Source organism: Panicum virgatum, chromosome 8K (genome assembly GCF_016808335.1).
Source record: "Panicum virgatum strain AP13 chromosome 8K, P.virgatum_v5, whole genome shotgun sequence".
Taxonomy (NCBI): Eukaryota; Viridiplantae; Streptophyta; class Magnoliopsida; order Poales; family Poaceae; genus Panicum; species Panicum virgatum.
This window is the reverse complement of record NC_053143.1, coordinates 2,836,787-2,855,402: the sequence shown is the minus strand read 5'-3', so window position 1 is coordinate 2,855,402 and position 18,616 is coordinate 2,836,787. Positions and strand designations below refer to the sequence as shown.

The following is an 18,616-nucleotide window of genomic DNA, read 5'->3' as shown; positions in this document are numbered from 1 at the left end:
AATAGTAGGTTATGCTCCGGGGCTTGCCTGGGATTAACACTGAGTCAGTGTTAGTTAGATGATACTCGCTTGGCGAGCATCTGCCTTCGGTCATGCACATCGGGATCCATCCATCCATCAATCTTCTAGATGTGTCCACCATTCACCGTCTTCTGGCTCGGCTTCAATGTCACATCCCTCACGTGGTTCATCTATCGTACCTAAATGAAATGCAGCAATGCATATGTATGAATGCACAGTTCTGAGTTGCTCAACAATATAGATGCTATTATTTTTCCTTCACGATAAAGTTGTAGTCTAACAAGTAGCAAACAATCATATCACATGGGCAATCATTTATAGAGTAGTTAACTACATTTCTAACTACCCAGGGCATCATGATCAACGGCACAAAAGAAGTTCACTAACTGCACAAACAAGCAATAGTTGATTCCTATAACATGCAGGTCATGGCTTGCTAATAATTAAATAATTCAGTACATAAACAACAACAATTTCAGCAAAAATTATTCTAAACAGAAGGTACAGAGAGCAATCTACTCTGTAAAAATCTTGTCTTTTCATGCATCCATTTAATCCGAACAATTCATTCATTCAGACAACTCTTAAAACAAGATTGAATTATACAGGTCAAACCAGAGCAAAACAGAAGTTGAAAATTTAACAGGAGGTCGACACAGGAATGAATTAGCTACTGTGAATTTTTCATGATTTTATCTACACAGAATTAATTCTGAGAAAATAAACAAAACAAACATCAATCTAACAAGATTTATTTTTAACTTCTGTTCTAGTCATGAACAGGTGCTTAAACTTCATGGACAAGCTAATCTATTCAAAAAGAACACTCAGAAATATTTTCATGATCTAAAACAACATAAATTATTTCTCATAATTAAAGTCTTCTAAACAAGGATTAAATAAAGTAAATAGCTACAAATCTATAATTAACGAAATTTGGACAATGGTGTTAATTTAGTATTGGAAATACACAGAAAATGTTTCATACATATATCTAAATCAGAACATCCAGAAATAAAAGAATATATTATTCTACTAGATCTAGCAAAAACTAGGGTTTCATCTAGTTAAAAGTATTAACTGGTGCTCAAATTTTTACACAAATCTATTCATAGCATGAAGTAGCTACCCACCAAAAATAACCCCTAGATAGTGAGTAGAACTCCTAGAATAATTACAACCTATGTAATCTAATCTTTTTCCTAGATTAAAATACAGACAGAAAATAAATATGTGCATGTAATGAAAGTTGTAGATATTATTGCAAGGATTCCAAAACATTTTAGTTTGCATTTTCTGATTTTTCTACGATTTTATATTGAATTTACAAGTTTGCTGTTTTTGAAAACAAAAGAAAAAGGAAACAAACTTTTGCATCTAGGCCCCTGAACTTCTATTTCTTCTCAGCGCGGGTCCCTGGTCGGGTGAGGAACAGAGGAGGAAGGGCGTGGCTTTTCCCGGCGAGGAGAGGCTCCGGCGGTGGGGGCCCCACTGGGGAAAAGCGAGAGGGGACCGAGGACTACCTCTAGAAGGTCTTGGAGCTCGAGATAGTGGCCTGTAGTGGTGGCTCCACGGAGAGGGGGCGGATAGCGGTGGTCTGGACCGCGGCGGCGGCGGTCCGGCAGCTCTGGACGGCGGCAAGCGGGTCGGGGAGCACCGGTGGAGGCCAAGGAAGCTAGCTACGGGGTCATTTGGGCGCGAGGAAGGGTGGAGAAGGGAGCTTCGCGGGAGACCGACGAGCGGCGACGCTAATGGCGGCCATGGCAAGCGGCGCTCGCGCGAGAGGGAGAGGGAGAGGCGTGGGCGGCTCAGGCAGCATGGAGAGGGTTCGGGAGAGGAGCGTGCTGGCCTACGAGCGAGACAAGGACGGCATGGGCGGGGACGCGCGTCGTGAGCGCGCGCGAGTGGCGTTCGTGGCCAACTTGACCACGGCGACGACGCACGGGAGAAAGAGCAGAGAGCTACACGTGTGGCTTGATAATTTTGACCAAATTTGAATCTTCAAATCGTGTTTAGCACTCCTAATTGAGGGGTGTTACAACCAACCGGTGGGGCGACCATGTCTATTGATGGTACATACTCGGTCAGACTTCTACCCCCAAGATCACCATGATGTGCAGCTTCCCCGAGTTATTCTGGATGCGCATGAGCTGGAAGACTCATTTGGGCAGCATTGCTTTGGCAGCGTGCCTGCCTCGGGGGAGGCGATCGTGGGTCTGCCGGAGAGCGCGAAGGAGGGGGAGTGCAGCGTGTGCCTGGAAAACTCTGAGGGGAGCAACAAGAAGCTTAGAGTGATGCCCTGCTCTCACTCCTTCCATGAGCAGTGCATCTTCAACTGGCTCAGGATCAGCCATGTCTGCCCACTTTGCCGCTTTCCACTGCCTACCGAGCAGCAGCAGGAAGATGGTCGATACGCTTGCGCCAAAGCCAGAGGCACCCTGCAACCTAGTCTTCTTTGACGCATGGATCGGATAGATGCCCTATGCGCTGACTCATTCAAAACTCACAAACCTCATTTCAAAAAAAAAAATTTAAAAAAAGAACTCACAAGCCTCTGCTTTCATGCGCTTCAGTCAATGGTGTGCAAGCGAAATACTTCTCTATCATGCGCCAACTGAAACAGATTTGGTGCCTCTGAAATCTTTTTTTTTCTGACAGTGCCTATGCGCTTCAGAACGTTTTTTATTAAGAGGAGAGAAGCAAAGTTTTCATGACAACTATGAACCGCAGTTCACGCAACCTAAAAAGTGAAAACAGGAAGACAAAATTCTAATACGTCGATCAATGTGCGACAAGGTCCTAGACCTCTGAAATCTGAATCGCAGCCAATAAAAGAATGGATTCACATACACTCATTTGACATTTTTCCACATGCGGGGGTATTGGTCTCCAAATGACTAAATTTTAGTCATTTCATATTGAATGTTGGGACATCAATTAGAAATATTAAATACAGGCTAATTTAAAACCAACCAACCTCGTAAATTGAGGCTAATTCGCAGGTTAGCAATATTATAACAGGCTGCAAGAAGGCTAAATGTTGAGTTGAAAGAGAGAAGAGGTGGGTTGCAAGCTTGTAGCCAGCTTGAACACAAAAATAAAGAAATCTTGTGAGGGGGACATGTGAGCCTTATATTAATGATGAAGGACTAAATCTCTACTACGTATAATCCACCAAAAAAAACTTTCCTAAGTACACCCACCAACTTGCTTACTGCAGTCATTATTCTTTCTCACCCCTCCTAAGTACACCCACAAATGTACACCAAAAACTCTACTAATCATTCAAATCAACAGCCCAGATTGTTTCATAGATCTATTTTCCCTTACTCACTCAGATCCAACGGACCATATTGCTTGGATCAAACTTCCTCAGTCATCCCTCCTCCCTTCCCGCACGCGCGCCGAGCCACGAGCGAACGCCTACTCCTCGTGTCGAAGAAAAAAAAAGCGGACGGGGGGTGGCGCGAGGACTCGAGGCGTCCAGGACCAGCGGCGGCGCCAGGAGTCCAGGACGGCGGCAGCGGCGGCGCAAGGAGTCTAGGACCGGCGGCAGCGGCGCGAGGAATCGAGAACCACTTGGGCACGCCACCGTGAGCGGAGTGCTCCGCCGCCCGAACACGCCGCCGTCAGGTGCGGTTCAAGGGGCTCCTCCGCCGCCAGCGGACGCCGACGTCAGGAGCGGTTCAAGATTGTCCGCCGAACCGCCGTGGGCTGCCGCCCTGCGCGCCGGCCGAGCCGCGGTCGTGCCGCGCGGCTGGCTTGCGCAGCGCGGGCCACGTGCGGCCACCGAAGACGGCCGAGCGGCGGGCGTGCCCCGTGGTCTTTTGTTACCGCAGCCCCTCTCTGTCGATCCTCACCTGTCGTCCGCGCCGTCATTATGCAGCATCGGATGATGAGTAGTTTTTTACATTTTTACCATTATAACGGATGGCGCTCATCAGAATCTCATCTTTATAATGTCATCTACATCTATAGCAGCAGTGAGAAGTTTTACTTACAAATATACCACATTTGAGGATGTGGCTGCCACGGCACAGTGCCATGCAGGCGCCGAGTCAGCATTGCCCCGACGCCGTGCCCCCGCCATTTCTGCGCGCTGGGCCCGGGTGATGCAGCGTTAACCCAACCCCCCTCCCGTGAACTCCCAAATTGATCCCCTCCCCCTTTCTTCTTCCTGCCGCCGCCCCCTCGCCGCCGCATCCTATTGGCGGCCCGGACTCCCCCGCCGCCTCCCCCATTTGCCTTCCCGCTGTCCCTGCGCCAAGCTGGCCATGTCATACAGAGCGGTGTCTTCGAGCGCGAGTAGGTCGGGGAGGAGGTAGGAACGAGATGGGATGTCAACGCGCGTGCTTGGTGTGCCGTATCCAACCGGCAATGAATCCGGGCTTCCTTTGATTCAATGCCCCAACTGCGAGATGGCCCATGTGATCGAGCTTCGCGCGAAGAAAGATACAATCAACAACGGGCGAACCTTCTTCAAGTGCCCTAGGAATGCGGTAACTTTCTCCATCCCAAGTTACTGGTTATGCAACTTTGTTAGGAAATTGAAGCTTTGATTTGGTCGTGTTTCCAGAATCCTAAGTTATGTGGCTTCTACCGATTCCAGAAAGAGTACCTGGATAAGTTGATTGAAAAGAAGATTGTCAGTATCCAGTATGAGCACATGGATGAAGTGGAAGAAGGATCACATGGCAGCATGGAGGATGATTGACCGCAGTAGGCTAGAGAAGAAGCTGGAGCATCTGACATGGAAAATGAAATGTGTCTTTGTTGTTTTTGGTATTGTTGTGTTAGCAATGGTTGTGAGATCAGTTGTAATGGCTTGAAGTAGATGTATGAATCAGTTTTGAGCTCAGTTTGGTATTGTAATGGCTTGAATCAGTTGTAATGGCTTTAATCAGAAATGAACCAGATGTGGCCATGCCTTTGCAATGAAACATATTCTGGCAAATTGACATTTGAAATGAAACATATTCTGGCAACTTGAGTCGATAACATCCCTAACATTGCAAATTCCTGGCATACATAGAGTTTGATGCCATTACAAACCATCTTCTAGCAAATAGTCAGCATATATAGTGTTTGCAAATCATTACATAGAACATGTGAAACTTGGGGCATTACATACTGTTTTTGTGCCCAACATTACATAACAAGGCCATGCAAAAGATAATTTTGGCCATTAAACAGACTGCTTATGCAAAAGCACAAGAGTGAGGCTGGTCATTTCTTCTTTGTAGGTCCTTTCTTCTGAGGTGTCTTCTTCACCTTAGTTGCCAAATGCTTCTTCTTTGGAGTCATTTTTGTAGGTGCTTGCACTTGAACCTCCAAGGTATCTTTAGCAAATAAGGACCTGTGGAAAACAAAGTTATTTTGATGGTTCATAGATTACAAAAGTGTAGCTGCATTACAAAATAAAAAGTACCTTCTAGCTCTTGTTGTCTGATTACTGGCTTCTGGTACTACAACTCCTACAACTTGTAAGGCCAGCTCATCTATGGCCTGATCTGGAGCTTGTGCTGTTGAGAAGGCAAGCCTTGTAGCCACTGCTTCTTGCCTTGCTGCAAGCTTCTGCTGCTTCCCTTGCTGCTGCTACATTGAGCTCAGCTTCCATTGCTTCTTTCCTTGCTTTTTCTGCTACTTCTCTTGCAACAGCTACTCTGGTCCTAGGAGTTGTTGTTGCTTCTTGAGTAGTAGTATCTTTTTTCCCTTTTTTTCCTCCCAGGCTTTGCTTTGCTCTTTTTTGTTCTCTTCCTGCATTAGTGACAGACAGCATTAGCTTGATAGATATGAAATGCCAAGGAAGAACATATGAAAACATTTAGAAATCACCTTTTCTTGGTGCCAATGAGTGGGCATTTCCAGCTGCCAGCCCTGTGACCAAGCTCTGTGCAGTTAGGACACCTCACTTGCCTTGTTGCCTTACCACCTGTTTCCCTTGCTGACTTAATTCTATTCTTCCTCAGTCTTCCACATGCTCTCTTCTTCTGGCATGGAGGGTATAGTTTGAACCCTTTGTCCACCTCAGGCCACTGGGACCTGTCAGTGATGTTGGGGATTATGCCATCATATGCAGCTTGAAACTTGTCCACTGATAGTAGTGGTCAACAAATTTGCCCATGTCTGGTTGCCTAGTGCTAGTAATCACAGCCAATGCATGTGGACATGGTTGACCAGTTATCTGCCACTGCCTACATGTGCATACTTTCTGAGATAGGTACACCACATGTCTTCTAACTTCCTCATCCTTGTATATTTCTGTAATCTCAGCCTGATCTGGATGACCTCTGGAAATCTTTAGGTGTCCTAATCCCCTTGATGCTGCATGTAGTTGATGGATGATCCCAGGTAGTATCCCAGGTGACAAAGCTCTGGAAATCTTCCTCCTTTTGGCAAATAAAATCATTATTTTCTCTCTTATTGCATCTGCCATGCAATGAACAGGTAGATCTTTGTGCTCTTTGATCCAAGCATTCCATGATTCTGCTAAATTATTGTTGATGTAGTCACACTTGATGTCATCTGAGAATTTACTTCTAGCCCAAAGAAATGGATGGTGTTGTGTCAGCCAGTTCTGCACATCTGAACTAGCTTCTAAGACTTTATCAAAGAAATACTTGAATTTGTGAGCTGAATAGGCTCTAGCTGCAGGCCACATATTTTTGGTATACACATCACCAAAGTAGTATTTTTTTATGTTGTCCATCAAGTGCCTGAAGCATTCTCTCATCTCTGCATGTGGAAACACTGCCTTGACAGATGACTCCAACCCTTTGCATGCATCAGTGCATATGGCTAGCTTATCCATGGGGCCAATGGCTTTCCTAAATTGTTCCATGAACCAAATCCAATTCTCCTTATCCTCTATACTGAACAATCCAAATGCCACAGGAAACATCCAGTTGTGGCCATCTAATCCTAAGGCTGCAGGCATGTGGCCATTCCACATACCATTGAGTGCAGTGGAATCTATGTTAAGATAAGGCCTGCAGCCATTTGTAAAGCCATCTATACTAGCTTTGAATGCACAGAAGAATATGCTAAACCTAATATTTCCATCATCAGGATCAGTGATAGTATCTATCTCTACAACACTCCCAGGAGATCTCAACTCTATCTCAGCCTTAAACCTATAGAACCAGTCAAATGAATCATCCCACTTACCAAAAAGCTTATCAGCTGCTCTCTGCCTGCCATTCTACACTGTCTGATATGGTATCTCAATGTTGTACTTGTAATTCAGCTCTGCTTGGAGTTTTTTTGCCCCCATCTGTGGGTCCCTCTTTAGAAGTGGGATTGCTCTCTCTGCCACCCAGCCTATATTGTCCATCTTGCTTACAACCCTTTGGGTAGATGCACGGTTATGGTCCCCCCGATTGATTTGAATCTGCATAATGAAACACCAAATGTTAGAAATGAGCTCGATAAAAAAATACAATGCAACAAAGGATAAATACTTTATTTCACTAAAAAAATATACCCTGACACTGCCATCCAGTTGGGTTCTAGCTCTAAGAATCCATGGGCAGCCAAGAGCACAACATTTAGCCCTGAATCTCTCTTTATCTGAATGCTCAGTCAGTTTCATACTCAAACTCATGAACTATAGCATGCTGCCTAACAGCTAGCCTAAACTCCTTCATGCTGGGATACAGTATGCCAACATTCATTTCTGGATTATCCCTATCCCATTCATGCATTGGTTCTTCTTCAACTGTGTCATCAATATTAACAGCAGCTTCCTCCATATCAGCCTGAATCTCTGCTGACATACCTGGGATGGGCACCTCTTGTGTTCCTTCTTCTGCTGTTTGCTCTGGCTCATCAAATCCCATTGCCTCATAAACCTTATCCTCATCAGCAACTGCTTTTGCAAAATCAGCATCATCACCCTGACCTATTGTTGTTAGAGTAGTCCAGTCAACTGCTATAGGCAAATCAGCAGGTATTTGTTGGGGGGAACTGCAGGTATCTCCACAACCTTCAACATCATCAACCACAACATTACGGTCACTAGTGACATCAGAGACACATCTACCTTTTGAAGCCCCTGAGCTGGGATTTTCAATATAGCCATCCTTCCTCACAACATCTACTGCAATAATAGCCAACCTCTCATCCCATCTCTCCCGAATGCTCAAAGTGCTCATCCCTCCTAATCTTCCACTCAGACCCAGTTTCTTGGTCAAGAACCCACACTGCAAGTGTTTGAGATGGCCCCCAAATTATCTTTGTTGCTAACTCCTCGTGGAATTGGGCCAAATAATACTGACAGGTTCTATCAACCCATATCTCATGTTGCTGCTCTGCCATTTCAACTAGCCCGTACTCGCCATCAGCAACGAATTTAGCAACCTTAACGACTAGTCTAAACGCATTGCCAGGATCGATCCTAGCATCAGGGCAAACAATCACAAAAAAAAGAAATTAGACGCTACCCAACTCCTCCAATGCATCCTACACAGCTCAGTTCAGAAAGCACTTACCAAGGAGGATATTCACTGCTACCCATTGCGACACAACAACCTCGAGCACTACATCAGAAGCCTACGAATCAAAGGAAAACGGTCATCCGAGGAATGCAAACGACCCAACACAAAGTCAGCGTCCATGTTCCCTAACCCTAACTCTAATGCACACTGGATCCTAGCGCAAAGCGCGAGCGCGTGCTGGGGGCATACCTTTCAACCGTCGCGGAAGGGCAGGCCGCGAGGCCAGCTTGGCGCAGGGACAGCGGGAGGGCAAATGGGGGCGGCGGCGGGGGAGTCCGGGCCGCCAGCAAGATACGGGGGCGAGGGGGCGGCGGCAGGAAGAAGAAAGGGGGAGGGATCGATTTGGGAGTTCACGGGAGTGGGGTTGGGTTAACGCCGCGTCACCCGGCCCAGCGCGCAGAAACGGCGGGGGCACGGCGTCGGGGCGGTGCTGACTCGTCGCCTGCGTGGCACTGTGCCGTGGCTGCCACATCCTCAAATGTGGTATATTTGTAAGTAAAACTTCTCACTGCTGCTATAGATATAGATGACATTATAAAGATGAGATTTTGATGAGCGCCATCCGTTATAATGGTAAAAATATAAAATCCCCGAGGATGAGATGAGGGCACCATAAATCCGATAGCCGTCTCATCTTCCTAAAATCGTCCCGCCATGGTGCCTGCATCTTTTCAGAGCATTCGGATTGGAGTTGGGCCACCGACTGCCGACCCTAACCGATGCGGTGGCGGCTTGCTGCTGCCTTTCGGCGACGACGACGGCTCGTACACGCCGGCGAGGGACTGGTGGAAGTCTACGAACAGAAGATGTGGATTAAAATAAAAAAATCCAAGATATCTGCATGTATTAGAGAGATATAAGCGTGCTGCTAGCAACTAGAGCTGGGACTTAGGCCGTGCTATTTTTGGGCGGGCTGCAGCACGATCGTTTGGCACGGCCCAAAGCACAGCACGGGCCGAAATATTTTGGATCGTGCCGACACAACATGAACACGAGAGTCGTGCCGTGTCTAGGATCTCAGCATGACGGGCTGTATGGCACGACCCGCATTTTGGGCCGTACTTGGGCCGGCACGGCACGGAAACAGCCCATCGGCCGGTACGTAGCCTATTGTTCTATTATGACAGTTAATTTTTATTTCTAATTAACAACAATCATAGAAGGAAATATTATTCATTCAAGAAAATTATATAATTTTTATATCATCGATAGTTTATGTGCTTTCTAATTGCAACAGTAACATTTCTGCATCGATTCATATAAATTCAATTGCAAGTATCTGGAGGGTCGTGTTTGGGCCGTTGGGCCGCACGGCATGAAGACGTACCGGCGTGCCATGGACCGTGCTTGAACTTGACAATAGACTCGTTGTGCCGGCACGGCAGGTGCTTAAAAATCTAGACCCGACACGGCACGAGGCACGAGAAAGCCAGGCCGGACCGGACCGGCACGGCACGGCCCATCCCACCTCTACTAGCAACTTGCGACGAACATAGTTGCTACGCGATCGGCCACTAGCGCCCTCGACATCATCTTCACCTGTGGTGAGCCCGGACACCATCTTCACCTGACCTGCGGCGAGCCCGGACCCGCCGGCGAGGATTTCATTCATCCTGTTGGCTTCCTCGTCTCTTCCCATCGCCCTTGCATGCCGATCCGGCTCGGTGCTCGGGGCAACAAGCAAATGCCGAGTCCGAATCATTTTTTGTTCTGACTCTGACTCTGATAAAGTTCAGGGAGTTTACCTTGACTTCGATCTCAACACCGTAAATCAACTGCGGAACTCACATTCCCTAGCTCCCATTAGGGTAACCGTTCGATTCAATCTGAACGGCTTCATGCTTCAGCAAGACAGCGACTGGTGGTTTATGGAAAACCGTGCGATAAAAAATAAAGGATAACTTGCTTCACGCTGCCATTGAATGCTTGTACGGCTACATGGTGAAAAATATGAATTAATTGAACTATTGAAAACTGCATTTCTAATCTCCACGGCATATTTTGGAGGCACAGTTCAACGTGCTCTTAATTTGTATATGCAACATATATGTGCACACTAGTATTACACTATCTGTTAATATATTTTATTATCTAACAGAAAGTGTATGACAACGTTTTTATTGGATATTTTTGTGTGCATACGAATCTCATGTCTAATAGTTTTTGTATGAACAAATAAAAATATGTGCATCTAATATGTTCAGTAACTTTGGTGATTTTATTTGCACAAAAATATGTGCATGTCCTTGCTCAAATATTTTTGGTACTTTCACGACTTAACAAAACAAAACATATCCATGTTATTTATTATTATAAAGCATCAATCCGGATGAATTTATTTGCATCTTGAATAATAAATAGCTTTGCAATTATAGATCCATCCCGTGTTATTAAAAAAATTGTGCATCACTATGGATTTGTTATTTTTATGTGAATGCATCCTAAACATTGAATAAAAAATAAGAAAATAAAATATATGCACATAGTATGTATATTTGTAATATTTTTGTGCATCCTAGTATATTACACTATCACTTTATCTATTTCTTGGTTCATAAAAGGAAAGTGCATCACAATATTTGTTGGATATTCTTGGGCACATCTCATATGTTCAACAATTTTGATGATTTTTATCTGCACAAAAATATTTGCATATTATTTTGATATTTTATTATTATTTTAAAAAATAAATTCATATTATTTTATTGTTTATGTGCATCAATCATTGTAAATATATGTGCATGAATGCATCATCAATGATAAATAGTTTTGAGATTTTATTATCTGCTGTACAATTATAAGTCCATTCGGTGTTCTTGAAAAAGAAAATATGCTTATGTGCGTCACTATAAATTTATTATTTTTTTTATGTGGTGCATCATGATATGCGACCCCCTCTCTCCTCTAGAGCTAATGAGCTATGGTACGTTTCGATTTCTGAGCTCTTTCTTTGCCTGACTCGGTTTTCTGTACCAATCTGATATCCCACCCCCTCCCTCCCCACCACGTCCCCTCTCTCCCACCACATAGGTGTCACAAATCTATTGTTGCACATCCGATGGTCTTTGAGATGGGAGCTAGTTTCGGTGTTTTACTGTCCAGTTCTCCGAAGGATATCCCGAGGAGAATAGTTCTGAATAGGGACTCGCCGAGATCAGAACGCGATGGTGCAAGGAACATAGAATTTAGACATGTTCGAGCCGCCGGAGCGTAATACCCTACGTTCTGTGTGGTGGTTTGTATTCCCTCTGGTATTGTTTTTTTAGGGTCCCTGTTCGCCCTTATATAGTCTGGGGGAGCAGGGTTACATGAAAAGTCCTAGCCGAGTACGTTTAGGCTAGTTCTACTGCTGTACGAGTAGTTACAGTAGAGGTAGGGCATACCCATGCAGTACTCCCTACTCTAGAATATTCCACGCCCGTGAGCAGTCCCGTGGTTCCGGGTCTGACAAGCCACCGAGCTCTTCGTAGTCGAGTCCTGCAGGCGTTGAGTACTTCTGAAGATGTCCATCGAGTGCCTTCGAGTGCTTCTGGAATCCATTGCTCAGGCTTGGAGTCCTTTGAGTGCCTCGAGTAGTCTTCCAAGTACTTCCCTAGCTGCATCGAGGCTATGAGGTGCTCTAGCCCCAAATTTCTTCTTCTGATATGGTGCGCGATGTACTCGCGCTCCATAAAGAGTAGCCCCCGAGCCTTAGGTTGAACCGATGGATCAGGATGAGGGTCATTGCTGTCTTTAGTCTGTTTTTGAAAAAAAGTTTGCCATTTATGACGCCTATCTTGCAGCCCCCGAGCTTTGACTTGAAATCCCTCGATTTAGGGTTAATGTTCCCAAACCGAGGCGTTCTTTGTGACCTTTGGTTTTCCTGGTATTCCCGGAAATGCCATTGTCCTGTTTATTTAACAGCGGAGATCCGATCCGTGTTTTCATCTTTTCTTGCCTCCGGCCATTTCCTTAGCCTTCTATGTTAGGCTTCGTCTTCTATCTTCCTTTGATTTCTTAGCCCCCGAGCATATGCGTGAGAAGAAGCTCGTGACCTTCCGGATGGCGCCGAAGAAGTCCAAGCGCTAAGTGTCCGAGAGGGAGGCGACGATCGCTGATGGGTGGAAGAAGAGTAAGTTGTCGGAAGCTGCGATCTCATCTCTTGTTAGTCGCCATCTTTTGCAATCCATAACTTTGATTCAGTGGCAGTCGGCCGAGGGTCATGGGAGGCCATTTGAAAAAACTTCTAAAATTGTTCTTTTCAAAGCCTTTGTTGAGCGTGGCCGTGCCATTCCCGCTTGCGACTTTTTGCGGGGTCTTCTTTTCTTCTGGGGTGTTCAGCTTCATCACTTAACCCCTGATTCAATCCTGCATATAGCTATTTTTGTCCAGCTATGTGAGGCATTTCTTGGGATTCATCCCCAATTTGATCTTTTCGAAAGTCTCTTTTCCTTGAATCCGTATCCCAATCTTAGGAATATTGCAAGGGTGGGGGGTGCTGATCTCCACTTTCGCCCTGGCATGGCGGAGAAGTATATCCCGTATTCTTTGCATCGTCAGATTGGGGATTGGAAAGCGGAGTGGTTTTATATCGATGACCATGCTCCTGCTCTTCCAGAGAGGACTCCTGGACCTCCAAAGCAGCGTCACGAGTGGTGTGTGCCTGCTAGTAATGCTGATCAGGTGGGAGAGCTTCTCAAGCGGATTGCTAAGCGGTGAAGGGAGGGGGTAACTGGGGCTACAGTTGTGTCGTCTTGGCTTGGGAGACAAATCCAGCCCTTGCAGAGCCGTATCCACCCTGGGTTCGAGTATACGGGATTGTATGATCCCTCTCGATTTTCATCGGAGAAGACTGGTCATGATTCTTTATAACCTTTTTGAGGGTGTTACTTCCATGCCTGAGCTTCCGGATTTATTTCGTGCGAGTAATCTTTCGAAACAGGTAAGGTTCTCTGTCATCGAGTGCTTTTCTGAACTGTCCTTTTGCGCTTTGGCTGACTCTAGGTCTTTTGTAGGATGATTTGTTGGTCTATCGGAGTGATCCTCCATTGCCAAAGGTTCATTGGCCGAGCCATATGATGCCTAGCGCTCATTTGCAGCCTCATGATTATCGGCCGGATTTGGATCCAACTGTTTCGGAGACTCTGTCGAGTTCTGACTCCGATGATCGTGCTACCCTTGCAGACTTGGTGAAGGGTAAGACAGGAGGAGTCGGACTTTTGGCTCGTGAGGGGAGTCCGGGACCCGAAGCTGGCATTAGTTGTCCCAAGAAGCCGAGGACAACTGTGCGGAAGAGAAGGGCTAGCAACGATGTCAGGTAACCAGTCGGGTGGTTTTTGTCTCACTGAGGTTTTGCTGTCTGACATTTTTGCCTCTGATTTCAACCCTGGTCCTGTGCCTAAGCATAGGCGAGTCGTTGAGGAGAGGGCTCCTACTGCTGCTGCTCCTTCTGATGTGGCGGAGTCTTCGAGGAGGGCTGGTGGGGCGGGATCGCAGCCTTCGGAGGGGGTCCCTGTTGGTGAGCCCATCATTCCTCCTTATAATGGTTCTAAGGTTCTTCCATTTGCTCGGCTGCTTCACGAGGATAGGGCAGCAGGTGTTTCACCAGAAGTTGAGGAGGAGTCGAGTGATAGCCTCCTGGAGGAGATTGCGGCGTCCCCCCTCACTTTGAGTGCAATCATGGTGAAGAGCTTGAGGATGCTCCGCAGTTGACGGCTGGAAACATGAAGAAGTTCCAGGCTGGTGTGCGGGAATTCACCATGTTTTCTGTGATAAGTACTATTGTCGAGTACTTTTTCCTTGTGTGATATTTCTATGTAGACCGATTGTGTTGCTGCAGCAAATGGCAAACCGGTCATATCTGAAGTCTCAGAAGCTGAAAGCGACTGAGGCGGATCGCTAGAAGATCACTCTGATAGATGCGGAGAATGCCGCTTTGAAGAAGGACAAAGCCGCGCTCGAGCAGAGGGTCAAGATGCTGAAGGAGGTGATCCAGAAGAACCGAGGTAACCTCTTGATCTGTGTTCTGAGGCTTTCCTTTTTGGTTATACTGGTGCTTACGTCCTTTTTGTTGTGGCTGCAGATGGTACTGAAGAGCACCAGAAGGAGTTGCAGGAGCTTCGGGTGGCGGCTCAGACTGTGGTCGAGTCCGTAGGTTCCGCCGAGGAGTTTGATGGCAGTTTGGCTGATCGGCTGCAGAAGGTTCCTCAGAAGTTTGCCGAGTACTTGGCTGAAGCTTCTAGGAATTGTGTAGCGCAGGCCCTCGGTCTTGTCAAATCATACTGGCCTTGGGCCAAGATAGGTGTTCTTGGCGATGGCATGTGTTCGACTTGTGACCATAACCAATTTGTCAAGTTTGTAGAGGAGGCCGAACCTGTGGCCGACCAAATTGTAAAGTTGATAGATCAGTAGGATGTACTGTATCTTCTTCTTTGACGTGTAAATATAACTTTTTGGTCAATGAGTTGGTAGGTTCTTTTTGTAAGAACTTTTCTTGATTGACCGTCTTGTGTGGATATAGAGATCGTGTCTCTTCATTAATTTCCATCTTCTGGATGAGTAACTCTTCTTGAGATGGCCGAGTACCGTAGTAGTCGATAGTTATTGTCTCATAGACATGGAGGTCCTCTTGGGAGATAGGGAGCTTGTCTCATCCGAATGTCGAGTACCGAAGTAGTCGATCAATTGTCGTCTCGTGGAAAATGGAATCCTCTTGGGAAATAGGGAGCTTATCCCATCCGAATGTCGAGTACCGAAGTAGTCAATCAATTGTCATCTCGTGGACGATGGAATCCTCTTGGGAAATAGGGAACTTGTCCCGTCCAAAAGTCGAGTACCAGGGTAGTCGACAGGTTGATGGGTGTGCGACTCCTGAAGGAAGTAGAGAGCTTGTCTCTAGAGCCGCGAGGCTCATGTCCCTTAGCCCCGACTACTCGATTCGCCGTGCCTTTGACTTTGAGTGAGCAAAGAAAGGCTGGTATTCGAGGTAGCCGATGGAGTTACGACTCCTGAAGAGAGTAGAGAACTTGTCTCTAGGGCCGCAAGGCTCATGGCCCTTAGCCCCAACTACTCGATTCTCCGTGCGTTTGACTTTGAGTGAACAAAGAAAGGTGGGTATTCGAGGTAGCCGATGGAGTTACGACTCCTGAAGAGGGTAGAGAACTTGTCTCTACGGCCACAAGGCTCATGGCCCTTAGCCCCGACTACTCGATTCGCCGTACCTTTGACTTTGTGTGAACAAAGAAAGGTTGGTATTCGAGGTAGCCGATGAAGTTACGACTCCTGAAGAGGTTAGAGAACTTGTCTCTAGGGCCGCAAGGCTAATGGCCCTTAGCCCCGACTACTCGATTCGCCGTGCCTTTGACTTTTAGTGAACAAAGAAAATGTTGGTATTCGAGGTAGCCGATGGAGTTACGACTCCTGAAGAGGGTAGAGAACTTGTCTCTACGGCCACAAGGCTCATGGCCCTTAGCCCCGACTACTCGATTCGCCGTACCTTTGACTTTGTGTGAACAAAGAAAGGTTGGTATTCGAGGTAGCCGATGGAGTTACGACTCCTGAAGAGGTTAGAGAACTTGTCTCTAGGGACGCAAGGCTAATGGCCCTTAGCCCTGACTACTCGATTCGCCATGCCTTTGACTTTTAGTGAACAAAGAAATGTTTGTATTCGAGGTAGCCGATGGAGTTACGACTCCTAAAGAGGGTAGAGAACTTGTCTCTAGGGCCGCAAGGCTCATGGCCCTTAGCCCCGACTACTCGATTCGCCGGGCCTTTGACTTTGAGTGAACAAAGAAAGGTTGGTATTCGAGGTAGCCGATGGAGTTACGACTCCTGAAGAGGGTAGAGAACTTGTCTCTAGGGCCGCAAAGCTCATGGCCCTTAGCCCCGACTACTCGATTCGCCGTGCCTTTGACTTTGAGTGAACAAAGAAAGGTTGGTATTCGAGGTAGCCGATTCCTGAAGCTGTCTTGGGTGCTTTAATTGAACTTCCGAAGGACCATGTTTCTTTATTGAAATTTGAAATCCGGGAGGTGGCCTCTGACAGCTTATGGGTAGAACTTCCGAAGATGCTCGATGTTCCAAGAGTTGGGGACTTCCAGTCCGTCCGCGTAGATCAGTCGATAGGATCCTGGTCCTGTGACTTTGGTGACGATGAAAGGTCCTTCCCACCTTGAGTTGAGTTTGTGGAGGCCTGTCTCATCTTGGATTCTGCGGAGGACCATGTCTCCGACGTTGAAAGATCTTGTCTGGATGTTGCGATCGTGATATCTTCGCATGTTTTGGAGATATCGGGTTGATCGTAGCAGTGCATTGCATCTCATCTCATCGAGTGAGTCCAGTTCTAGTTGTCGGCTTCCATCGGCTTCTGTTGAGTCGTACATCTCTAGTCGAGGTGACTTCCACATGACCTCTGCCGGTAGTATTGCTTCGGAGCCGTATACCAGGGAGAAAGGTGTTTGTCCTGTGGCCTTGCTAGGTTGGATGCGTAGTCCCCAGATTACCATTGGTAATTCTGCTAGCCATTTACCTCCCTTCTTGCTTGTAGAATCGAAGATTCTTTTCTTTAAGCCATCAATTATTAGTCCGTTGATGCGTTCCACTTGGGCCATGGCTCTTGGGTGTGCAACAGATACGTACTTGATGTCAATGTTTGAATTCTCGCAATAATCCCATAATTCTTGCGAAGTGAAGTTTGATCCAAGGTCGGTTATAATCGTGTTGGGGAAACCGAATCTGTGGAGTATTTCACTGATGAACTCGACTGCACGATCTGATGAGATTTTTGTGATTGGTTTGACCTCAATCCATTTGGTAAACTTGTCTACTGCCACCAATATGTGTGTAAATTCTCCTGGCACTGTTGGGAGTGGTCATATCATGTCAAGGCTCCAGCAGGCAAAGGGCCAAGATGGAGGTATGGTGATTAAGTTGTGAGCAGGCAAGTGACTTTATTTGGCGAAGTACTGGCAGCCTTGGCATCTTTTGATGAGTAGTTCTACGTCTGATAATGCTGTTGGCCAGTAGAATCCTGATCTGAAGACTTTGCTAACTAGCGTGCGTGAGGCTGCGTGGTTTCCGCATGTACCTTAATGTGCTTCATGTAGGATTTCTTTGCCTTCTTCTACTGTTATGCATTTTATGAGGATTCCAGATCCTGCACCTCTTTTGTAGAGCTTGTCATCAATAAGGACGTAGTTCTTGCTGCGGCGCATGATGTGTATTGCTTCTGTGTCGTCTTTTTCGATTCCCAGTGGGAGTAGTTTGTCCTTGATATAGTCAATAAACGTAGAGCGCCGGTCGGCTTCAATCATCATCACCTCTCGACTGGTTTCTTGAGGAACTGAGTCGACTTCCATTGGGGTGGAAATATTGATTGAGGGGTGATGAAGTTCGTGGACGAAAATTCCTGGAGGAACCTCCGCTTGGTCGGATCCGAGTTTTGAAAGGATATCTGCTGCCACATTGTTGTCATGGACGACGTGATGGATTTCCAATCCTGAAAACTTGTTTTCATGTTTCCTGATTTCCGCAACGTACGCGTCCATGGTTTCTTTGTTGATGTCACACTCCTTGTTTACTTGTTGGACCACAAGGAGGGAGTCTCCGTAGACGAGTAGTCTCTTGATGCCGAGTGATATGGCTAGTCGGAGACCGTGTAGGAGAGCTTCATATTCTGCTTCGTTGTTGGATACTTCGAAGAGAATTTGGAAAACATACTTGAGTTGCTCGCCTTTTAGAGAGATGAAAAGTACGCCTGCTCCTCCTCCACCCAATTTCAGTGAACCGTCGAAGTACATGGTCCAGTGATCTGATATGGATGCTAGGGTAGGTACTTGGTTTTCTCTCAATTCAGCCAGGAAGTCGACGAGAGCCAGGGACTTGATTGCTGTTCTTGGCATGAATTTCAATTCGAGTGCCCACTTTGAGATGCGACCAGTCGCGTCTCGGTTGTGTAAGATATCTCCCAGTGGGAAGTCTGTGATGACTGATATCTTGTACTCGTCGAAGTAATGTCGCAACTTCCTTGATGTGATCAGTATTGCATAAAGTAGTTTCTGAATTGGTTGGTATCTCACCTTTGATTCAGAAAGCACTTCACTTATGAAGTAAACTGGTCTTTG

The 18,616-nt window shown here is 46.4% G+C and overlaps 1 protein-coding gene across 1 annotated transcript; it reads left to right on the top strand.

The window, feature by feature from the left end:
* Positions 1-14,445: 14,445 nt before the first annotated feature.
* Positions 14,446-14,923, top strand: LOC120643537. Its single transcript, XM_039919927.1, has 2 exons — positions 14,446-14,500; positions 14,578-14,923. The coding sequence occupies exons 1-2, from the start codon at positions 14,470-14,472 to the stop codon at positions 14,904-14,906; spliced, it is 360 nt and encodes a 119-aa protein (XP_039775861.1). The 5' UTR covers positions 14,446-14,469; the 3' UTR covers positions 14,907-14,923.
* Positions 14,924-18,616: the final 3,693 nt, after the last annotated feature.